This window comes from Geotrypetes seraphini, chromosome 11 (assembly GCF_902459505.1).
Source record: "Geotrypetes seraphini chromosome 11, aGeoSer1.1, whole genome shotgun sequence".
NCBI lineage: Eukaryota > Metazoa > Chordata > Amphibia > Gymnophiona > Dermophiidae > Geotrypetes > Geotrypetes seraphini.
The window spans coordinates 54708912-54731079 of record NC_047094.1 but is presented as its reverse complement, the minus strand read 5'-3'; the positions used below and the strand labels follow the sequence as shown (position 1 = coordinate 54731079).

The following is a 22168-nucleotide window of genomic DNA, read 5'->3' as shown; positions in this document are numbered from 1 at the left end:
ATATCTTTGTTTTAATCCATTTTGGATAACTTAGATATAACCTCATTTTAGAAACATATTTTAGTTTCATATTTTGGAAACATGTACCATCCAAAGTTTGTTTAGGAGGTAAACAGCAAGTGAGAATGTTACTATAAGAAAAGCCCCTTAGCACAGTTATGTTTGAAGTTTGCCTGCAGCGTAAGTGCACTTACAGCTGCAGGGCCCTCCCATGAGCTCTTCCAGCCAGACCGTGCTTTGGGGCTTCTCGGTCTTTGTTTGAGAGGCTAGAAGATGCAGCCAACTTTGCATGGTGATATATTGTTTCTTTTCTTTGCAAATAATCTGCCATTTCTTTCTTTTACCAATCTTTTACTAATAAATGCTATATTCAGTTGTAAGAAATAGCTAGTGTGGACAATTTTGTCTTACCCTGAGAATCAGCGGGCTAATGTATTACTTTGGCTCTAATTTGTGTCCTTTAGGTAAAACACATCCTTCAACTTAAACGTACAGGGCCTGAGGGTTGTTGAGGGGGGGTCAGGGGACCCCAGTGGCATGAGGGAGTGGGCATTTCTCCTCCCAAGGCACAGGGGTGTGTGTGTGTGTGTGGGGGGGGGGGGTGTCTGGGGAGCGGCAACCGAGGCAGGAGGGAGTGGGCATCCTTCCCATTGATTCTGTACAGGGTGTCAGGGGGTGGGGGGTGTCTGCAGGAGGAGGGACTGTTCCTTCTGCTGTTCTCCCTGCCGGTTAATCAGCTGAACCAGCAGGACTCGAGGAGGCCTGCTGCTCAGTTGATCAGTAACAACAAAGAGGCACAACCAGTTGATCAGGGCAAGGAGAGCAGCTTTGACAGGAGCTGTACCTAGCGATTACTCTTCTGAGCAAGTGCCTGGCACAGCTCCTCCCCCCCCCCCCCCTTTACTGATGATTCTCCACACAAATAGTGTGCATATAAATTTGCATGCTATTGTGATGAGAATCGCCAATAAAAGAAAAATCACTTCCACTACGGCATATTTTTTTTTACTGTGTATTGGAGTCTTAGAGGATCTGGCCCTCAGAGTTTTCAGAGAATTGGTCAGAAGTTTCAGGAAGAAAGAGAGAAGAGTGTACTGGAGAGAGGTGAGCAGTTTTGGAGTTGGGAGATTCAGTATCAAGAGCCATACAGGACCTGAGAGAGAGAGAGACAAAAAAAGCACATTTAAACCTAAAGTTATTGGAGTGAATTACCAACCTGCTTTTCTGGTTATTTTTGTTGTATGCAGCTGGCAGAGGAATTCTCTAAGCAGCCAGTTATATCTGTCCTTATAGCTCTGGTGGATCAATGTCCCAGCCAGCCTGGAGCAGGGCTTCTCTATTGTATCTCTGAAAGTCTTATCCTTTTTTTTTCAGCTCTTCCAAGTCTACAACCATTGCCTCTAGAAATCAGACTCGTGCCCCGATAGCCAAGAGCTCTTTGCAATGAGTGCACAAATATGACATATAAATATAATCCATTGCCAACTACAACAGTCATCCTAACACTATCCTTCTGGGCACATGCCCCCAGAAATACATCCTGAAAGCAAGAGGATTCTGCATCATCCAGAGAGCAGGTCCTGGCTACAGGATCACTTCTTGCCACACCAAGTTGATGCTCTCCTTTCAGATGACCTTCTTTCTCCACAGCAGCATACTGGCCATACTGGAGCAGGGCTTCTCTATTGTATCTCTGACAGTCTTTTCCTCTTTTCTCAGCTCTTCCAAGTCTACAAACATTGCCTCTAGAGATCAGACTAGTACCTTGATTGCCAAGAGCTCTTTGCACTGAGTGCACACGTATGACGTATAAATACAATCCATCACTAACTAGTAGATACATGTGGAACTCTGTACAAAAGACTTGACAGTCTCCATCTCTATGATAGACCCATTAATAAGTTGTTTAGTTATTTAAAGTTATTAAGGGACTATGAATAATTAATATAAAGTTCTTTAAGGTTATTAGGTATATTTTATGCTATTTTACATTAGCTTCCATATAAACAGCAAGATCGTAAGAAACTTCAATGAGACTTGAACTCTGGCTTCCTTGGTTCTCAGCCTGCTATTCTAAGTTACTCATGTTGTTTTCCTCCTTCAACTTAAAAACACTTAAAGAAATATGGTCAAAATTGCCTGTAGGTTTACAATATACATATACAACCTTATAGTATAGGTTTAGCTAGGTATAAGAGCAATTCTCAGGTAAATGCCTTTGAAAACTACCCCTGTAGATCATTTTAGCTGAAATAATATGCATCAATAAAGCAATCTGTAACAACAGATCATTAACTTCAGTTGTAGATCGCTTTCTACTGTATGTGTAATGCAATGTCAGGAAAGATGAAATGCCTAATCCCTCTGCTGCCTACAATACACAAGCAAATATAGAAATGCAGAAAAATGGAAGCACATAAAGACAATATAGGTCATCTTCCAATTGCAAGGAGGACAATTTGGGTAGGAACTAGGACAAATCGTAGTCACACCTATCATAAAAAACCCAAAGGACTCCATTACATGTGCTAATAATTACTGACCAGTAGCCAGTATTCCGTTATTTACTAAAATATTAGAAGGATTAGTAAATGATGAACAGGTCAAATACTTAGAAAAATTTAATATCCTGCACAATTCCCAATCTGGATTCCGTTCAGGTTACAGTACAGAAACAGTACTAGCTTCACTAATTAATCAACTTAACAACCTATTTAGCTTAGGTACCAGTGCCCTGATCCTCCAACTGGATCAGAGCTGTGCCTTCGATCTGGTAGATCATGATCATGGGTAATGTATATAAATGGTTCCAGGGTTTCCTGAAAAACAGATCTTATTAAACATACAGTGCAGGTAAATACTCTTCTCTATGGACAAACTCCTGCGGAGTCCCGCAAGGCTCTCCACTTTTGCCAACACTGTTCAATATATACTTAGTCCCTTTGCCTAATTTACTACAAAGTCTAAATGTGACATTCTACATATACGCTGATGATATCTAAACTAAACTAAACTAAGCCTTAGGTTTATATACCGCATCTTCTCCACTGAAGTGGAGCTCGACACGGTTTACAGAGTTTAAAAAATATGGGAAGAGAGAAGAGAAAGAGTTTACAAAGCATAAAAAGAGGGGATGTAATCAGGAGAAGAGATTATTATATGCTAGAGAAAAGCCAGGTTTTCAGTTGTTTTCGGAATAGTTGGAGGGAGTCCAGATTCCGCAGCGGGACAGTGAGGTCGTTCCAGAGGCCGGTGATTTTGGAGAGGAGGGATCTACCCTGTTTACCTGCGTGGAGGATGCCGTGTAGAGAGGGGAAGGATAGTTTATGTCTGTGGGCAGATCTGGTGGTAGTTGGTGTCGGGGCGAGGAAGGATAGAGGGATAAGGGGCGGAAGGATGCCGTGAATGATCTTGAAAGCCAGGCAGGAGCATTTGAAATGAATTCTGGAAAGTACTGGGAGCCAGTGAAGATTGGTAAGTAGAGGGGAGACGTGGTCATATTTGCGTTTAGCAAAAATCAGCTTAGCCGCAGTGTTCTGGATAAGCTGGAGTCTGCGAAGACTTTTTTTCGTTAGGCCTAAGTAGATGGCGTTACAATAATCGAGTTTGGATAGGATGATGGATTGCACAAGAACGGTGAAATGCTTTTGGTGAAAATAGGATCTAACTTTCCTTAGCATGTGGAGGCTGAAAAAACAAGATTTTGCCAGGGAATTCAGGTGATCGTTGAGGGAAAGGGAGGAGTCGATAGTGATGCCAAGGACCTTGCTTGAGAACTCAAGGTGTAGAGCAGGGCCTGTGGGTAGGGTGAAGAGGGCGGGCAGGTGTGCTAATTTTGGGCTGAGCCAGAGTAATTTTGTTTTTGATTCATTTAATTTCATCTGTACTGAGGGACCAGGCGTGAAGTCTCATTATGCATGATGTGATGTTCTCTTGGAGGTTTGTAAGGTTTGGATCTGTTTCGAGGAGGATGAGGATATCGTCTGCATATATGTAAATTGTTTCAAGGGGGGATAGTTTAAGGAGCTTCAGGGAGGTCATATATATGTTGAAGAGAATAGGGGATAGGGGAGAGCCCTGTGGAACACCACAGGATGGTGTCCATGAAGCGGATTTGGAGCCGTTTGTGTTGACAATGTAGGAACGATCGCAAAGGAAGTTTGAGAACCACTTTAGGACAGAAGAGTCTATCCCAATCTCGGAAAGTTGGTAGATTAGTATGTCGTGATGCGCGACGTTGAAAGCCGCGGAGAGATCAAACTGTAGGAGAACAGCAAATTTGTTTCGGGCGTGTAGTTGTTGCACCTTTGAGATTAGGGAAACTAGGAGGGACTCGGTGCTGAAATTGGGCCTAAATCCGTATTGGTACTAATACCACTCCAATCATTCTCAATAGAACTACATAACTTATTCTCAAATATCCTGGGAAAATAGAACAATGGATGTTGCCGTCAAAACTGAAACTCAACCCTGAGAAAACTAAGATCTTCCTAGCTAGTCCTAATGATAAACTCAGAGAAGCTTCCATTTAACTTAATGGCCAAAAATTTGAAATAGCAAGTTATATCAAAATCCTGGGAGTTACTATAAGGTTGTATATGTTACTGCAATTTTAATAAACAACGCCTGCATCTTGTACATTATCTGCAGTTTTTTTTGTTGTTTTCTGCTTGCTGTTGTTCACTGCAGACCACGTTGGATTTTTCTTCCCCCCTTTTTTAGTTACTATAGAATGACACCTAACATTCGAGAATCACACAGATCAACTGACTATTTTATGGAAACTAAGAACTATATAAAAAAATATTTTGACATGGTGTCCTATAGAATACTAGTTCAATCCACCATCCTATCTACCTTAGATTATTGTAACATCACATATCTAGGGTCAACCAAGAAAACACTGCAAAGACTTCACCTTGGCTCAAAATGCTGCTGTATGTTTGATCTTTGGACTGAAAGTTTGACCATATAAGCCCTTTTTACATGCAACTCCATTGGCTCCCTTTTGAAGCTAGAGTGATTTAAAAAAAAAAAAAAAAATTTATTACAAAAGCAAAAAGAGGTTAGAAAATATAAAAGGATCCAATGAGGAGCTTCCACATAAAGCTTAGAGCAATGAATGAGTTTGAGCTCTGAGTGGTGGCCTGAGGTTCCAAAAAAACTGTATGATAATAGGTGTTTACTATCTCAGATGGTTAAGATCACTGTCGAGTTTAAACAGTATATTCATTGAAAAAACCACCTAAAAAAAATCACATAATAATTGTGCATTATAAGTGTTGTATTGTATAGCATTGAATTCTACTGCATCCTGCATCTTCACTGATATGCCTCAGTTCTCTTGTTGTGAACTACCCGGAACTTATCCATGACATCTACTATCTCTTCCTCTCCCTTAGAGATCCAATGTACTTGTCCCAAGTTTATTGAATTCAGATACATTATTAGTCTCTACTATCTCCACTGTGAGGCCATTCCATTTATTCATCACCCTTTCCATGAAAAAATATTTTCTGAGGTTATTCTGAGTCTATCCCTTTTCAACCTCATTCTATGCTCCCTCACTCCAGAGTTTCCTTTCAATTGAAAGAGACTTGCCTCATGTGCATTTATGCCATGTAGGCATTTGAACAATTCTATCATATTTCTCCTCTCCCGCCTTTCCTCCAAAGTATACATATTGAGATCTTTAAGTCTGTCCCCATACGCTTTATGACGAAGACCATGACCATTTTAGCAGTCATCCTCTGGACAGATTGCATCCTGTTTATATCTTTTTGAAGGTGCAGTCTCCAGAATTGTACACAGTATTCTAATTGAGGTCTCACCAGAGACACTGATCAAATTTAGTCAAAATGTAGGCACCACCACTTTACACAAGAGATTCATACTGCTGTAAGAATTTTATTTATTTTTAGGCTTAAATATACAGCCTTTCCTAAAAGTGTTTTGTATGAAGAAATTACATTATAGTGTAAGATTTAAAAAAATGGTGATTACAAGATTGTTGCATAGGCTGTTTAGGGGAGAAATATTTGGAAGCACTGACCTGAGGAAGACCTCCTCCATGGTGGTTATAGAAGCTCCATAGCTAGAGATGCCCAGTTCCTCTTGTCTCTGTTCCAGTTCTGTGAATAGAGCTTCAAACCTGTAAGGTATGGGGCAGAAAGAAATATGCTAATGACTAACCTCTCTCCTTTGCTACTGACCCAAATGTTTATCCTTATTACACATAGCTGAATAGGACTGCTCTGCTGGAGAACAAACTGACTGCAGGTATTATGCTATCTTACCGCATGGTGTCACTGCTCTGCTGGAGTCACAGACCACCAAAATAGCCACTCAGCGGGTATTTCACAGCGAATGATCACTGCTCCTTATTACCTGATGAGAATCCTGCAATTCCTTATAAGCTCCAACACCTTAGTGTAGCCATGAGTGGGACTGCCTCTGATGTAGGGTGAGGCCCAACAAAATACAGAGCTGGTAGGCACACCTAGTGGATGGCCAAAGAGCAGCTCTAGAAGCAACTCTAAAAGGAAAGAGTTATATTCTAAAGCCTGTGAAAAGATATTCATGTGTTTAAGTTACAGCCTCCAGAATTTACCTGTGTGTGCTCTCCTTTGGAAGTATGAATGACAGCTCTGCCCCTGCATTGCTCTCCAGAGTAGAATTTGGAACATAGCGGCAAATCAGCTGGGAGATCTCCCCCACATTGCAGTGCGGCTTCTTAACCATTATCATGTGATAGCCAGCCCCTGAGCAACACAGAGATTGCTTTTACATAAATGGAATGAAATAAAAGATTGACTTCAGACAGCTCTGCAAAGAACACTCAGTTATGCTTGGCTTCTCTTTCAGGTCTTATCTTAACTGCACAGGAGAACTCATACATTATTTAAGTAACACTGAATGTAGGCCAGTAGCATATTTACAAGGTGTGGTTAGTGAACAGAAGAAAGCCTAGTCAATTCTTGAGGACTATAAAACAAGGTTACCTTCCTGCATGGAGGTTCTCCATGGACTGCAGGGTAAGTTAGTCACACAATGGAAACGTCATCGGATGCAGCTAGGAAAGGATTTGCTCTCACTACTTTTAACAGGTTCCTTCTGTGCATGTGCTTAGCAACCCCACCACTAGTGAGTTCCCAGCCTTGCTTAGTTCATTCCAGAGAGGATGGTAGGTGGTTTTGTATGGCTGAGTTATCCTGCTCTCCATGAATAATGAGGATGAGTCAGCAACATAGTGATGACTCTCCAACTAAGGGGTGGAAAGGAGTGGAGTAAGGAAACACTGGTGCAAATGAGGTTACTGTAGTATTGAATGGAGAAAAGGAGTGGAGTAAGAAAGCACTGGTATTCTAATTGAGTGGAGTAAGGAAGCACAGTATTCTAATTGAGGTCTCACCAGAGACACTGATCAAATTTAGTCAAAATGTAGGCACCACCACTTTACATAAGAGATTCATACTGCTGTAAGAATTTTATTTATTTTTAGGTTTAAATATACAGCCTTTCCTAAAAGTGTTTTGTATGAAGAAATGAGGCTACTGTAGTATTGAATGGAGAACATGAGAAGGAATGAAGATTGGCAGCTGTACTGTAAGAACTTTGTGGGAGCTTTATTTAGCTCTAAAGAGTTGAGGTTATCCAAGGAATAACAGCAAACTTTCCCAATAATGCTTCAATGTGATAAAAGAAACAGAACACTGTCTGATTTTAGATTAGTGACACAAATATTAGATGGCAGTTAGTAGTAAGGCACCTCTGGGTCACAGCACATACTGGAGAATGGAACAGTATATCAGGACAACAGCAAAGCCATTGACAAATCACTGGTGTAAGCAGTAGTCTCGATGATTTAGGCACTATGGCAAGGGCTGGTTGGGCACCAAAGCAGTAAGAATCATCCAGAGGATTGAATGGCCAAAGTGGTCTGTGATCTGCAAAGGGTGCTGACTAAGAGGCCTTCTTGCAGATGTCTTTCAAAGGGGAAGAATGGAGGCTGGCCAAGGTGGTGACCTTAGCTCTGAGCTGGTGTGCATAGACCTTGTCACTCAATTCTAGATCCACCTACATTTTTAACAGAAGGGGTATGCAGTCAAAAATCCAAAGTGAGAGAAGGCATTTGGAAACTAGGGCTCTAGGCCTGTTTGGCTTGCATAAAATGAACAAATGAGAGGATTCTGGAAAGTCTTTGTCCTATGGAAAGTGTTCAGGGATCAAGTGCAGTCCTAAATATTCAGGTACTGTTACTCTGGAGTAGCATGTGGTTCAATTGCTGTGGAAGGCAGAAATAACCTGGAGTAAAAGTCTGGAGTAGGTCCTAAGGATGGTGTGATCATAGCTGAGCTTGCAACTTGATAATGCATTGGCAGAAATTATTGTGTCAAGGAAAAGGATCTTCCAGGCAATAAACTTGATGTATGCAATTCCCAGCAGCTCAAATGGGGTAGCATGAGCTAACAAAGGATGGTGTTGAGGTCCTATACAGGGGGACAGCACCAGATGCAGCAGGTGGTTCATGAGTTCTCTCATGAATGCGAAAGGTAAATATGGATTTGTTCTCAAGACAGTCATGGTAGACAGCCATGGTGCTCAGATGAATTCAGAGGATATCTTATGGCCAAAGTCTAACAAGTTGAAGAGGAATGGGGCACAAGGGGTTCAGCTGTGCAGAAGCATATCAGCACTAATTCATCTCCATCACATTCTGTGTCTGGTTCTATTCAAATTCTGGTGGTGAATCAAGTGTTGTGATATTGAGAAGTTTGTCTTCATGTTGATCTAAGCCAGGGTTGTCCAATGTCGGTCCTTGAGGGCTGCAATCCAGTCGGGTTTTTAGGATTTCCCCAATGAATATGCATGAGATCTATTAGCATATATAGAGATCTCATGATGGACACCCTAGTGAGAGAGATGGTCTTGAAGGTATTGAATGTGGAATGGATAAAGGTGATTTCTGCATTCCTTCATATCATGGAAGATGGAAGTAGTATTGTTTTTGTTTCCAGAGGGAGGAATGCCAAAGAGCTTTTGTCCTTCTGCAATAGTAAGTGATAGTAAAGTACAAGTTGAACTTGATGAATAGCTATTCTGGTATTTCGCATAGACCCTTGGAAGACTTTTCCCCATGACTCTTATGTTTTTATTTTGGGGGAAGCATTAGAATGGGAATGAGAGCTCTAAGACTTCAAGACAAATTCAACCTGGAGATGGCATTGACCTGGTATTTTACTTCCAGTTTTTGTGGTGGAGATTCCTGAGAAAGGTATCTGTCAGATTTTGTCATGACAATCAAGGAGTATTTTGTGCACGAGCACTTCTACCACAGACAGGGATGAAGATGCTGAAGACCTTGTTATATGGGTCAGATATACTGATAATTGTTGGGTGGCAAGTTTCAGAAAGAACCTGGGGTAAGTCAGTTCCTTGGATAGTAAGACAGGCAGAGGTGTCTAAGGCAGGGAATCAGACAGAATGCCTAAAGAGCTAGAAGATCTAGGGGTGAAAGCCACTCTCATGGTGGAATTTTAGAGTAATAGAAAGGGAGGACTGCTTTCAAAGAAGCCTATATAGTGGATGATCAAGGTTCTGGTACTGCCAGTTCCATCTGCTGAAGGTTAGGCATGGTTGCCTGAGCTAGATGTTGTTCCAGAAACCTGATACAGAGGTCCAATGTGCTAGTGAGATAGTGTGGTGGTGGAAGTGATCATTGTGAGAGGAACAGACATAGGTGTCTCTCTCTTTGGGATGGTCTGTGATGACTGAGTGGAGCCTGGAAGATGTACATCTGCATTTCCTGGGTTGGTCTGGGAAAGAGGAACTACTGGAGTGCTTGTGTCTGTGGGAATGTCTTTGTGAGCTTCTGGATGCTGCAGTTTCTTCAATAAGATAGTGTCTGTGGTGCCATGGGACTGTAGAGTCTTCAGAATAGCGAGCTATGTAGAGTGGGGATTCCCTAGTGCAGTGATGCTTTAAGAGAGTACAAAATGTACAGCACTGAGTATACCTTTTAGTGCTATATAAGTGATAAGTAATAGTAGTAGTAGTGGTTGGCTATATGGTCTTCTCATTTGCTATGAAGTCATGGAGACCGGCAGCGGGAGGAAGAGCCAAGCCCTGACAAACTGGAGCAGTGCTGAGATTGAAGAGCTCAAGAACAAGATGGGAGGGGCGTGCAGAGGACACTAGAAGAGAGGAGCAAGTTGAAGCCTCCAGATGAGCTGGAGCAGGCTGTTTAGACAGAGATTAATTTTTGCTCCGTCTTTATAGGTATCCCTTTTACTTATTCCGGGTGAAGATGTGTGCTTCTGATCAATGCCTCAAATGTTCCTACTCTCCATCCATTCTTGGACATCAGTTTTGGTCTTGTGTACAGATACAAACCTTCTGGCAGCAGATCCGTCGACATATCCAGCATATGTGGAATTATAAATTTGTTTTCAGCCCGGTAATGTTGTTCACTTTGGATCATCTTCCGCTCATTGCTCTGAAGGGATTCCGGAGTTTTTTGGCTCTCTCGGTGCTGTTGGGGGAAAAAAGTGATTCTGCACTGTTGGATCTCCTTGGATTCTCCGATGCTCTCTCATTGGCGCACTTTGATGTTGCAACAGGCCTCTATGGAACGTTTACAATTTTCCTCTTTGGACACAGTTTTGGGACGAACCTTTAGCCTTTGTTGGGAACCCTTTTGGCACACTTTAACACCCAGAGCTCGTAGTCATTTGTTGAATGTATGATTTTTCGTTATGTAGCTTGCATTGGAATGGAGTACGTTTCTTGCTTTCTGTGTTTCTTGTTGTATTGGGAGTGGGGTGGGGGGAGGGCGGGGCGCTCATGTATATGATGAAGTTTGGGAGAATATTGGTATTCAGGTATTTTGTTGTACACCATGTATTTTTGAGTGATCTGTTTTTCTTTTGTAAAAATAATAAAACATATTATTGCTAAAAATCCACTTTTGAGTGCATGGAGTAGTTGGGAGACCAGTGATAATATTCATGACCCCAGCAAGAAGCAGGGTGTGTTCCCACGGTGATAGTCATGACCCTAGCAAGACGCGGGGTGTGTTTCCACGGTGATAGTAGTCATGACCCCAGCAAGACGCAGGGTGTGTTCCCATGTTCGGGTGTTTGAGGTCCCCACCCTCCTCCTTGTTATAACATTGATCAAGTTTCACTAGACATAGTTCTATACACGTACATTTGTTGGGCACTACATTTACCAGGAAACAAATTATTTCTTAAATTTAAAAAGTGAACCCTTACCATACTTGTGTTTCAGAAAGAGAGAGGAGCCACAGCACTGTAGTTCACCCTTTGCCATAATGGCAATGCGATCCCCCAGTAGGTCAGCCTCATCCATAAAATGAGTGGTCAGCAGGATGGTTCGACCCCTCTTCTGCTGCTGAAGAAGATCCCAGGTAGCTCTTCGAGATGCTGGGTCCATTCCTGATGTTGGCTCATCTAACATCACCACCTGAGGGCAAAGAAAATAGCATCACCTACCCACCCTCAACCCTACAGTACACCGATACCATGAATCCATCAGAGGTTTCAAAGCTCATGTTTAGAACTGTTGTGAATCCTGAACTCCACATTTCAACTCATTACTGAACAGGTAGGTATTACCCTCTCTCTATGTGTTCAAATTTATTGGACCTGTGAGCTAATCTACATTAAAATTTTCCACTGATTTGAAAAAAATTTAGTTATGGTTAAACTGTAAAAAGCTAATTTGCTCTGTTTTTGTCTATAATAACAGTATGTTCAAGATGAAACCATTGTAATTGTTACATGTGATTGTATAAACACCCTGAAAAAAACCCCAAAAAACAAAAAAAAACAACCAACATAGGTTTATTTGCCAGTTTTAGACCATAAAGCTTTTAGTACCCTGAGCATTAACAGTCTGTTATGAGCTTTGGAGCCCCATCTCTGCTTGCAAAGAGATGCCCCTGAAAGGATCAACCAAGTGCTTGGAAATCATCCTGGAAATAAGAGGAGAAAACTGAAAACAAAATTGTGCTAAATATTGGTAATGAATTACCTAAAATAAGATAGGTCCTTTATAGATGGAATTCTCCCTTCTGTATTGTCTGCGAGAAGCATTTGCTGTAATCCAATCGCCTTTCTAAATCACCGATTCCATTAAGAGGATTAGGATTATTAACAAAACACCACCACCAGTTTGATTACAATACAAAGTTCATGAGAACACATTTCTGTCTCATACATACTTTGTGTTTATAGCACAATTAGAAGACAAAAATAACTGTTCACACCTCTTGAACAAAAATCTGATAATTAGGACTGTGAAAGGCAAAAAAGGGCTTAAAAAAACCCCCTGAAATTTGCCAGTTCATTAAGGAGTAGACTTCTAGCAGCCATGTTGGCCATGGCAAAAAAGTAGGCAGTTTCTATTCCATGTAAATTTTTTCTTTAGATGTCTTAAAAGCTTTTGGTTACAATATTTTTAATTGCGCAATAAAACAAGTATCCCAGCCTACAAAGATTCCACTCACCTTCACTACGTGTACAGCACAGCAGTGGTGTAGTTATGCAGAGAAGGGGGGGGTTGTGTCCCTACCATTTTGGGTTCAGGCCCCCTAAAATTGCAGCATCAACGGCCTGGCAGTTGGTGCACTTCCTATGGGCCGCAGCACTGCCCCTCCTCATACATGTTTGTTTTTTGCAAAAACTGAGCAAGTGGGGAGGGAGGCAATATGGCGGCGGCAATGTGGCTGCTGACTGCCAAAACACAGGTGGAGGACTTCTTTGGATGGCGGAATTTGGGGACTCCCCAACAGCCTCAAGTATTTGGGGATGCAGGAGGAGCATAGACAGCAGAGTGACAACAACCTCCCATACATACTTTAGGGTTAAGCTCCCTTAAAATTGATGATCTGGCTACATGGACGCAGCACAGACAAGAGGCAGGGAAAACTTCCCCTACATATATTGTTCCAGAATAATATAGGAATCATTGGGGGGGGGGGAGGTGTTGTAATAGAAAATCTCATTCATTTTATGCCTCATCACAAACAGGTACAGTGCAGGTGACAACAGTGGAAGATACAAATACAATGCAATGCATCTCAAACTGCAATAATGTAAGCTTCATGACACTAATGTGTGATAGTCTTTGAAAAAAAAAAAACTGACTTAGGTAGCAGATCCAAAATATTAAGAATGGCTGATTTTTCATGTTATAGGTCCATAGCACTCTGCAAAAGTTATATGTTTCAACTTCTCTAAGTGCTGTATTATAAATTATTTGCTCTTGTAGAATTCATTAAAACCTCATTTTTGTTTCTGGCTACTTTAGTCACCTTTTCCAGAGATGGTCACATATACTTAAGTTTGTTCTTTGTCAATACTTAAGGTGAGAGGATTTTAAACTGCACAGCCCACTGCCTCTCTTATACAGAAAAGGTGTAGGTTATGTTCTGTGAAAAACTTACCTTGGAGTTTCCAATGAGAGCGATGCCGATAGAGAGCTTGCGTTTCATGCCTCCAGACAATGTTTTTGAAAGTGAGCAGCGCTTTTCTTGCAAATCCAAGATCCTTAGGATTCGTTCTATTTCCTCTGGGCATTTCCACGGTGAGAAACCTTTCATCTAGAGAGAGACAGAGAGAAGATTATATACATACATACATACATACATACATATATTTAGTAGTTGCAATTTTTTCAAGAGTTTTACAGGGATACCTATAGATAGAGGTATCCCTGTAAAATTCTTGAAAAAATTGCAACTACTACAAAACACTGCAGCAAGACTGATCTATAAAGCAAGGAAATTCGACAAGATAAACTTACTGTTAAGGGAATTACACTGGCAGAGCAAAGCAGAATCAAATTCAAAATCGCCCGCTTTGTCTACAAATCACTAACAGGATAAAGTCCAGAGAGAATTGGCAATAGATGCCTACTTCTTCAAACTCAGAATAAAGTAAGAATAAGCAGGAAACATATCTTATTTCCTATGGAAAAAAAGTGAAATTCAAAGACCATCATCAACTTTCCTTTGAATACCAAGGATCAAGAATTTGGAACAAACTGCCAGTTGCAATTACATCCTCATCAACCCACACCATATTTCGAAAGACCACAAAGACATACCTTTTCTAAAGATGATCTTCTAAATAATCACTGCCATCCCTAACTCTAAACATGCCTCTCTCGGCAGCCTAGCATCCTTCTGGATATGGCCTCTGCCTTGCCACATTGTTTTGTTGTCTTAAGATCCTCTGGCATACCTAGCATATGTGACACCCGGGCCCATCATTTTTTGGCACCCCCCCCCCCATCTGTACGAAAAACATGATTTTTAGTAACAAGCCACGTCACACATGAGTACCTAGGAAAAGGCAGCATCTTACATACTGCAGTGAGTGGTACAACATCAATACACCCATTGTAAAACTAAACAAGCCAGACTAGTACAGATCAATCCTACACCGTCAATCCTAACAGAAAACCATGTCTTTCGAACACACAGAAAACACCTTCGCCTAGTATGGAATATGTCATCAAACTTTCCCCTCTCCCTTTTACAAAACTGTAGTGTAGATTTTAGCCACGGTGGTAACAGTTCTGATGCTCATAGAATTCTGAGCATTAGAGCTGCTACCACCACGGCTGGTGCGAAAAAACGCTCCACAGTTTTGTAAAGGGGGGATATAAATAGAAATACATAGTCAAAAGTTAAATTGAACCAGCAAGAAAATGGACTCTGCATAAAATGCAACACCACAGAAACAGTGACACATGTCTCCTAAAGCAATAAATAAATAGAAAATTTTAGTTCTACCTTTGTCTTCTCTGGTTTCTGCTTTCCTCATCTTCTTGTTACTGTCTTCCTTCCATCCACTTTCTGCCATCTCTCTGCCCCTCTCTATATGGCATCTTCTCTCCTTCTATGCCCCTTCCAGAAACTGTATGCCTCCCCCTTCCATCTCTCCTTTCACCCCCATTGGTCTGGCATCTCTCCTCTCCTTCCCTTTCCCACACCTCTCTTCAGCAATCCCTTTCTTCCCTCATTTTCCTTTTCAATTTATTTTCTGCATCCATCTAGATCAATGGTCTCAAACTCAAGCCCTTTGCAGGGCCACATTGTGGATTTGTAGGTACTTGGAGGGCCGCAGAAAAAATAGTTAATATCTTATTAAAGAAATGACAATTTTGCATAAGGTATAGTTTATAAATTTAACTCCCCCCCCCCGAAGGCCTGCAAGTTCCCCCTTCTTTGCAGCATCCTCCCCGGCCTCCCGGTCGTAATTTCAGCTAATTACCGCAGCCTGCAGAGAGGATTGCTGGTGCTGTAGCGTTCCTCGCAGGCTGCCATTGGCCTCCGCAGCATGTTTCCTCCTCAGCAGTCTCGCCCCTTCTCTGACATCAGGGGCAGGATTGCAGCAGAGGGAACATGATGCCGAGGACGACAGCAGCCTTCAAGGATCGTTACCGTACCGGCAATCCTATCAGTAGGTTGCGGTTATTATCTGAGGGTAAGAGCGGGAGGCCAGGGGGGAAGCCAGAGGATGCTGCAACGAGCGGGCAGCACTAGTACAGACTGCGGGGCGCAAAACTGTACCTGGCGGGCTGCATGTGGCCCCCAGGCCGCAAGTTTGAGACCACTGATCTAGATTATGTTCTTACTACCCACTCATCAATTTCCTTTTTTACTGTATACCTACAGCTCCCCACCTCTTTCCCTCACCCCCTCAAGTATTTCCCTAACTCAATCCTTTTCCCCCATCTGCTCCTTTTCCCTACTTCCATCATCTGCCCTCTTCTCACTCTCCTTTCTCCCCACTTCCATCAATCTGCCCCCTTCTCTCAATCTCTCCATCCACCACAGGCCCATCTTTCTCCCTTCCTCACCTTTCCGATTTTGGCAACAAGATTTGCAACCCCCCCCCCCCCCACGATAACACTTAAGATTGGCAAAGGGCCTCCTTCTACCCCTGGCATCAACAGAACTTCAGATCGGCAACGCGGTGCTCAGTCAAAAGTGGAAACAGGAAGCTGAGTCAGAGGGAAGCTTTTGACATTAGCACTAGAGAATGACACAGGGAAAAAATCTGTCCCCATCACTGCCCCGTCCCATTCACCGCCATCCCATTCACCGCCCCGTCACCGTCCCTGCACCATCCATACAAGCCTCAGTACTGCAATATTTAGCTTATTCCTTCCTTATAAATCAAAGTTCTGGCTGCTGAACTGGAGAAAGAGATGTTCAGCTGGCAGGGCTTTGTTTATAAATTTTTATCAACACAACTAATATACTACTTTATCCTGAAGCAAAAAAAAAAAAAAAAAAAATTCTACCTTTTTTGCATGGTTTCTGCTTTCCTCATGTTCTCATTCAATTCCTTCCATCCACTTTCTCTCTTCTCTCTGAGTCTTCCATTTGCTCCGTTAGTGTGCCTCTCCCTTTCTCCCCCCATTCCAAATTGGTCTGGCACCCATCTTCTTCCCTCCGCTCCCCCAATAATCTGGCATCTGTCTTCTTCCCTGTCAGCGTCTTCTCCCCACTCTCTCTTCCCCATTTCCCTTCAGTGTATTCTCCCTACTCTCTCTTCCCCATTTCCCTTCAGCGTCTTCTCCCCACTCTCTTCCCCATTTCCTTTCAGCGTCCTTCTCCCCCCCTCCCCATGTCCTGTCAGCGTCCTTCTCCCCCTCTGTCTTCCCCATGTGCTTTCAGCGTCCTTCTCCCCCCCTATCTTCCCCATGTCCTGTCAGCGTCCTTTTCCTCTTTCTGTTTTCCCCATGTCCTTTCAGCATCCTTCTCCCCTCCTGTCTTCCCCATGTCCTTTCTGCGACCTTCTCCACCACCCCCGTCTTCCCCATGTCCTTTCTACGTTCTTCTCCCCCATCTTCCCCATGTCCTTTCAGCGTCCTTCTCCCCCCCCGTCTTCCCCATGTCCTTTCAGCGTCCTTCTCCCCCCGTCTTCCCCATGTCCTTTCAGCGTACTTCTCCCCCCCCCCGTCTTCCCCATGTGCTTTCAGCATCCCTTCTCCCCCCTCTGTTTTACCCATTTCCCCTTAAGCGTCTTTTCCTCTCCACTCCACCTTTCTCTCTCCCTGCCCCTTACCTTCGTGGCACTTCCCCCCCCACCCGCCCGCCCGACAACAGGCCCAGTCCGACCGACAACAGGCCCAGTCCGACAAACCTTCCTGCCCTGTGGCCACGAGTCTAAATTACCTTCTTACAGAAGCTGGAGTATTGAAGCTGTGTGTGGCTGCCGAAAAGGTCATCTCTGATGCAACTTCCGGGCAGGGAGGTTTGTCGGACTGGGCCTGTTGTCGGGCGGGCGGGCAGGGGGGAAAGAGCCATGAAGGTAAGGGGCAGGGAGGGAAAAAGGGAGCTGTTTCAACACTATTTACCGCTGAATTTTCCGGAACTGGCCGGCTGTGCACCCCCCCTAAGGCTGCACCCGGGGCGGCCCTCCCCCTCTCATCTCCTAGTAAATACATCTCTCTTGGGTTTTTACATCCTATGTGAATCACCCTACTTTTCTTTGCATTAAACTTTAAACTGCCAAATATTAGACCATTCTTTTAATATTTTTAAATCACTTCTCATCTTGTCATCTTTCTTGCAAATCTGTCTCATCCTGTTTGTCTATCTTGGCTGTTTAGATTGTAAGCTCTTCCAAGCAGGGACTGTTTTCTTCTTTGCGACTCTGTGCAGTGCTGCGTGCGTTTGGTAGCACTATAGAAATAATTAGTAGCAGTAGTAGTCACAAAAAGTTGTAAACAAAAAAAGTTAAACTTTCCCTTCAATAATGTCACTCACAAATACAGTGAATAGAATTGGGCTTCATACCAATCCTTGGGATACTCCCTACTCACCCTTCTTTCCTCCAAGTGAATTCCATTCACTTCCACCCTCTGACGTCTGTCAGTCAACCAGTTTCTAATCCAGTTCACCATTTTGAGTCTTGCTTCAGCCCATTGAAATTGTTTACAAGCCTCCTATGAGGAAGTGTGTCAAAAGCTTTGCAGAGGTAGAGAACTATGAAGGTCAGAATGTGTACACAGTACTTCCTCTTTGACTGGATGCCTCCCCTTCACAAGGAGAATGTTTCCTGAAAACCTCTTCGGAAAACACAGTAAAAAAATGTGCTCAAAAGTTTAAGCTATGAGGTGAGAATACTGGCATACTCAAAGTGGAAGTTTGACTTTTCCATACATTTTAAGCTGTCATGTGATAAAGAAGGGCAGTGGTATCCCATGCATTGTGCACAAAAGCAATGACTTCTGGCAGTTCCACAGTCTAGAGAGACTCTGTACTGGAACACAGCTAGTAACAGTCTCTTCAAATTGCTGTTAATTTTGAAACCAGAGTTACTGAAAAGAAATGAACAGTGTATGGTGCTCGATTACTGCTGAACCAAGTAAAGTAGCAAGCAAGATCAGAGCCCTATGGCATCAGCAACAGCTGAAAGATGAAGTCTTTTTGAGAGAGGAGATGTCAATCTACTCTACCTAAAATACATACCAGAGGCAGAGTCAAAGAGATAATACATTGTCACCAAAGAATAAAAGAAAAGGGGCATACATATATTTTTCTCCCCATAAAGTGCAAATATGGGATATATGTATGGTATTTATCTTACATCAGAGTAGAAGAAAAGATGCTCCTCGACAGTCATGTTATCAAAAAGAACATCATGCTGGGGACACAAACCCAAGCTTTTTCGGATTAGCACCATTTCCCGTGTGATCTCATATCCATTGATGTATGCCTCCCCACTTGTGGGAGGGTATAGTCCTGAGGGTAAAATCATACCAGGAAAAACAATCAATCATTCTATAAATCCATGGACTCCTACAAAGAGTGTCACATTAGATTTTACAAGGCAATGAATTTTGAAGCTTGTTTCCACAATCTAGAGAAAAGATTAATTTTTTGCACATATTTCCCAAACCTCTCATCTTTTCCTATCTTGCAGTAAATGGATCCTCACATACACATCATAGAAAAGTATAGTTGTCAGACTTGCCCCATACCTGTAAGCATAGACAGTGTAGTACTCTTGCCTGCCCCATTGTGCCCTAAAAGTACTGTGATCTGCCCCTCATACATGTTCAGGGTCAGGTCCCTCACTGCTTCCTTGCTTTTCTTTCCCATCTTGAACACCTGCAGATAAAACAAAAATTTAAGGAACAAAGAAGTCTGTCTTGACCCTCTGTACACTGAAGTAATAGCAGTTCTGGCTTGTTATAGGCATGCTATCAGCAGGAATTTAATAACCCAAACCACGGACCCATCAAAACAATTGCATCCAAAGTCATTAAAATTAGAGTCAAGAACTTTCTGTTTATAAAGTTTAACATGTGGACTATATTATTCATGTATGGGCAATTTCATAGCAGGTTCATAAGTGCACAAAAGATAGAAGAAAAAAAGGGCTGTGCTCAGTACTGGAGATCTGGGGATTTTGGGTTGGAAAAGGGGGGCGGGGGGAATTGGTCTCATTTTTGTTCAACTATTTTGTGATTGGGGATTTTCTCTTTATTATTCTGTAATGTGGAAATTCTGATTACTATGATGGCTGTTTTCTTTTTTGGTTGTATTATCTATTTTTCTTAATAAAATTGTTTGAACGTAAAATCAAAGTCAAGAAAACAGTTGATGTCCAGAGTTTCTCCTTCCTCAACCCTCCTTTTTCATTACTCCACTTTTCTATCCTCAGGTGTCAATTCAGTGAAGTAGAGGGGGGGGGGCAGGAAAACAATTTATCTGTTTATCTTTAACCTAAAAATCTCTGTACAAATACAGAAATAGCTGTTTCAGATCTTGTGGGTCAATTTCGTTTAGTACATCAAAACATTCAAATTTCTAAAGGCTTTTTGCACAACACTCATAATAAAATTTTACATAGCTGGTTAAGTTGCGAGTTCCCTATTGAATATCCATGACTGTATTTTGTGGAATGTTTAAGAAGCCATTCTGCAAATTTTAGAAATTTAAACATTTTACATATTCATAATATGCAAAGGAAACAATGACACATAATATAAACAAACAATCTAGGGCAGGCCTGCACAACTCAAATGATCCGGGACCGAAATGAAGTCAGAAAATGTAGCGAGGTGCCGCAGGTAGTGGCCACAGCTCGAGGCACCCAAAAGTTTGCAGACGTTGCCATGATGACATCACATGCATGCGTGACATCATCATGTTGGCATCCGCACATGTGCAGAGGCCTTCCAGAAGGGCCCCGAGATGCCAGTAGGGGGTGCCAGTAAGGAAGAGGGCGGGAGAGAAGGAGAGGCACTGGTGGTGGCTGATTGCCTAAAGCAGTGTTTCTCATCTACTTCAAGCTAAATACCACAACCACAGACCTCCCAAGCTCTGCCCTAAACCCACTCATGCTCTGCCCCAGATCCTGCCCCATTTACTAATTATAATGAAATTTTTTCCTTTCATTTTTCATATACACACACACAATACACACAGATGGATATAAATTCTCAAAACTGACACATTTCAATCACTAAATTGAAAATAAAATACTTTTTCCTACCTTTGTTGTCTGGTGATTTAATTAGTTTCTGGTTGGATTTCCTTCTGAGTGTGCATCCAACATTTCTTCACAATCCAGCACCATCCCCTTTTGAGTGCAGGTCTATCTCTTTTCCCTCTGCTTACCTTCCCCAGATCCAGTGTCAGTTCTCCTTTGTACCTACCACCATCTTTGTTCCAGGTCTCCCTCCTCTGTTATGATCTTGCATATCTCTGTTCTTCCTCAAGGTCTCTCCCCCTCTGTCTGCACCTTCCATAGTCCAACATCTGCCTCCTGTTTAACCCCTATGACTTCCTCCAATCCTGACCAGTCCTGTCCCAAAATGAGATCATATGGGGCCCCAGGAACTAAGGCAACAGAAATTGGATATACCCTATCCTGATATAACAAAGTAGTAGGTCTAAGGGAATACCTTACTTCATCTCCGTGTATACACTTTATGACCACTCTCCTGGTATGGGAAACTTCCTTCTCCCCGGGGAACACCTTCCTCCAAAACCGCATGGCCATTATGGACTGATCGGCCCCTGTATCAAGCAGGGCTATTGTTTCATGTTCTCCCACAGAAACCCTAATGATACATACGGCACGTGGTCCTCCCCCTAGTGTATCGGACTCAGATGATTCAGAGTGTGTCCCTTGAGAGCCCTGACTAGATAAATTTGATCCCTTTTGATCCAGGCCCCTCCTCCCATGTCCAGCATTTGTTCTCTTTGCCTCTTTCTCTCTCCCTCCTTGGTCCAGAATCTTTCCAACTCTCTACAGTCTCTTTCTCTCTCTTCCTTCTAGACACCTTCAAGTCCAACATCTGCCCCCTCTCTTCTGCCTTCCCTTTGTTTCAGATCTATCTGTCTTTCTCACTCTCTCTGTCTTCCCCTCCCCAGGGCCTGACGTCTCTTCATCTTTCTTCCATTCTCCCCAGTCTCCCTGTTCGCGGCCTGACTTCTCTCCCTCATTCTAAAGCGCTCCATCTCCACATCCTACCCGCGTAGGCCACGCTGACTGACCAGTTCAGGGTCCTGGGACGAAAACTGAAGCAGAGTACCCGGAGGATAGCATTCTCAGAGATCCTGCCTGTACCGAGAGCAGATGCAAAGAGGCAGGCGGACCTCCAGGCTGTGAATGCATGGTTGAGGAGATGGTGCCAGGAGGAGGGCTTCCACTTTGTAAGGAACTGGACGTCCTTCTGGGGGAAGAGTAAGCTCTACCGGCGGGACGGCCTGCACCTGAGCACAGAGGGAAAGCCGACAGCTGATCTGATGTTGACGCTTCGGACAACAGTATCCAGAACAGATGCTGAACGGGCTAACTGCATGGAGGAAGTAGAGAGACCAGTGGATCGTATGATCAGACAGCGAGGGAAACAACAGGTAAAGGGAGCTTGCTGGGAGGAGACTAAGGGGCATGGAGACACAGGGGGACTGGGTGGCACGAGGGCGAAAGCTGAGAGCATTATAGGGGCTACACAAGGCGAGGGGGATGGAACAGAGGCCGGGGCCCAGGAGGGGGCAAGAAACCTCAGAGGAAAAGCGGGGAAGTGGGGTGGTGGAAATGTGGGGAAGCTGAAAGCTACGAGGGTAAAGGCTGAGGGCAAAGCAGAAGTACAGGGAACAGGAGAGGCG

The 22168-nt window shown here is 43.0% G+C and overlaps 1 protein-coding gene across 3 annotated transcripts in view; it reads right to left on the bottom strand.

The window, feature by feature from the left end:
* ABCA3 (ATP binding cassette subfamily A member 3) overlaps positions 1–22168 on the bottom strand; it is a 211043-nt gene that overhangs the window by 64871 nt on the left and 124004 nt on the right. For all 3 annotated transcript variants that reach the window (XM_033914147.1, XM_033914145.1, XM_033914146.1), the window contains exons 12-17: positions 19027–19156; positions 18633–18787; positions 13469–13624; positions 11274–11484; positions 6611–6761; positions 6053–6151 (exon numbers count right to left, since the gene is read on the bottom strand). In XM_033914147.1, the coding sequence (XP_033770038.1) occupies positions 6053–6151; positions 6611–6761; positions 11274–11484; positions 13469–13624; positions 18633–18787; positions 19027–19156 (902 nt within the window). The remainder of the gene's footprint in view (positions 1–6052; positions 6152–6610; positions 6762–11273; positions 11485–13468; positions 13625–18632; positions 18788–19026; positions 19157–22168) is intronic.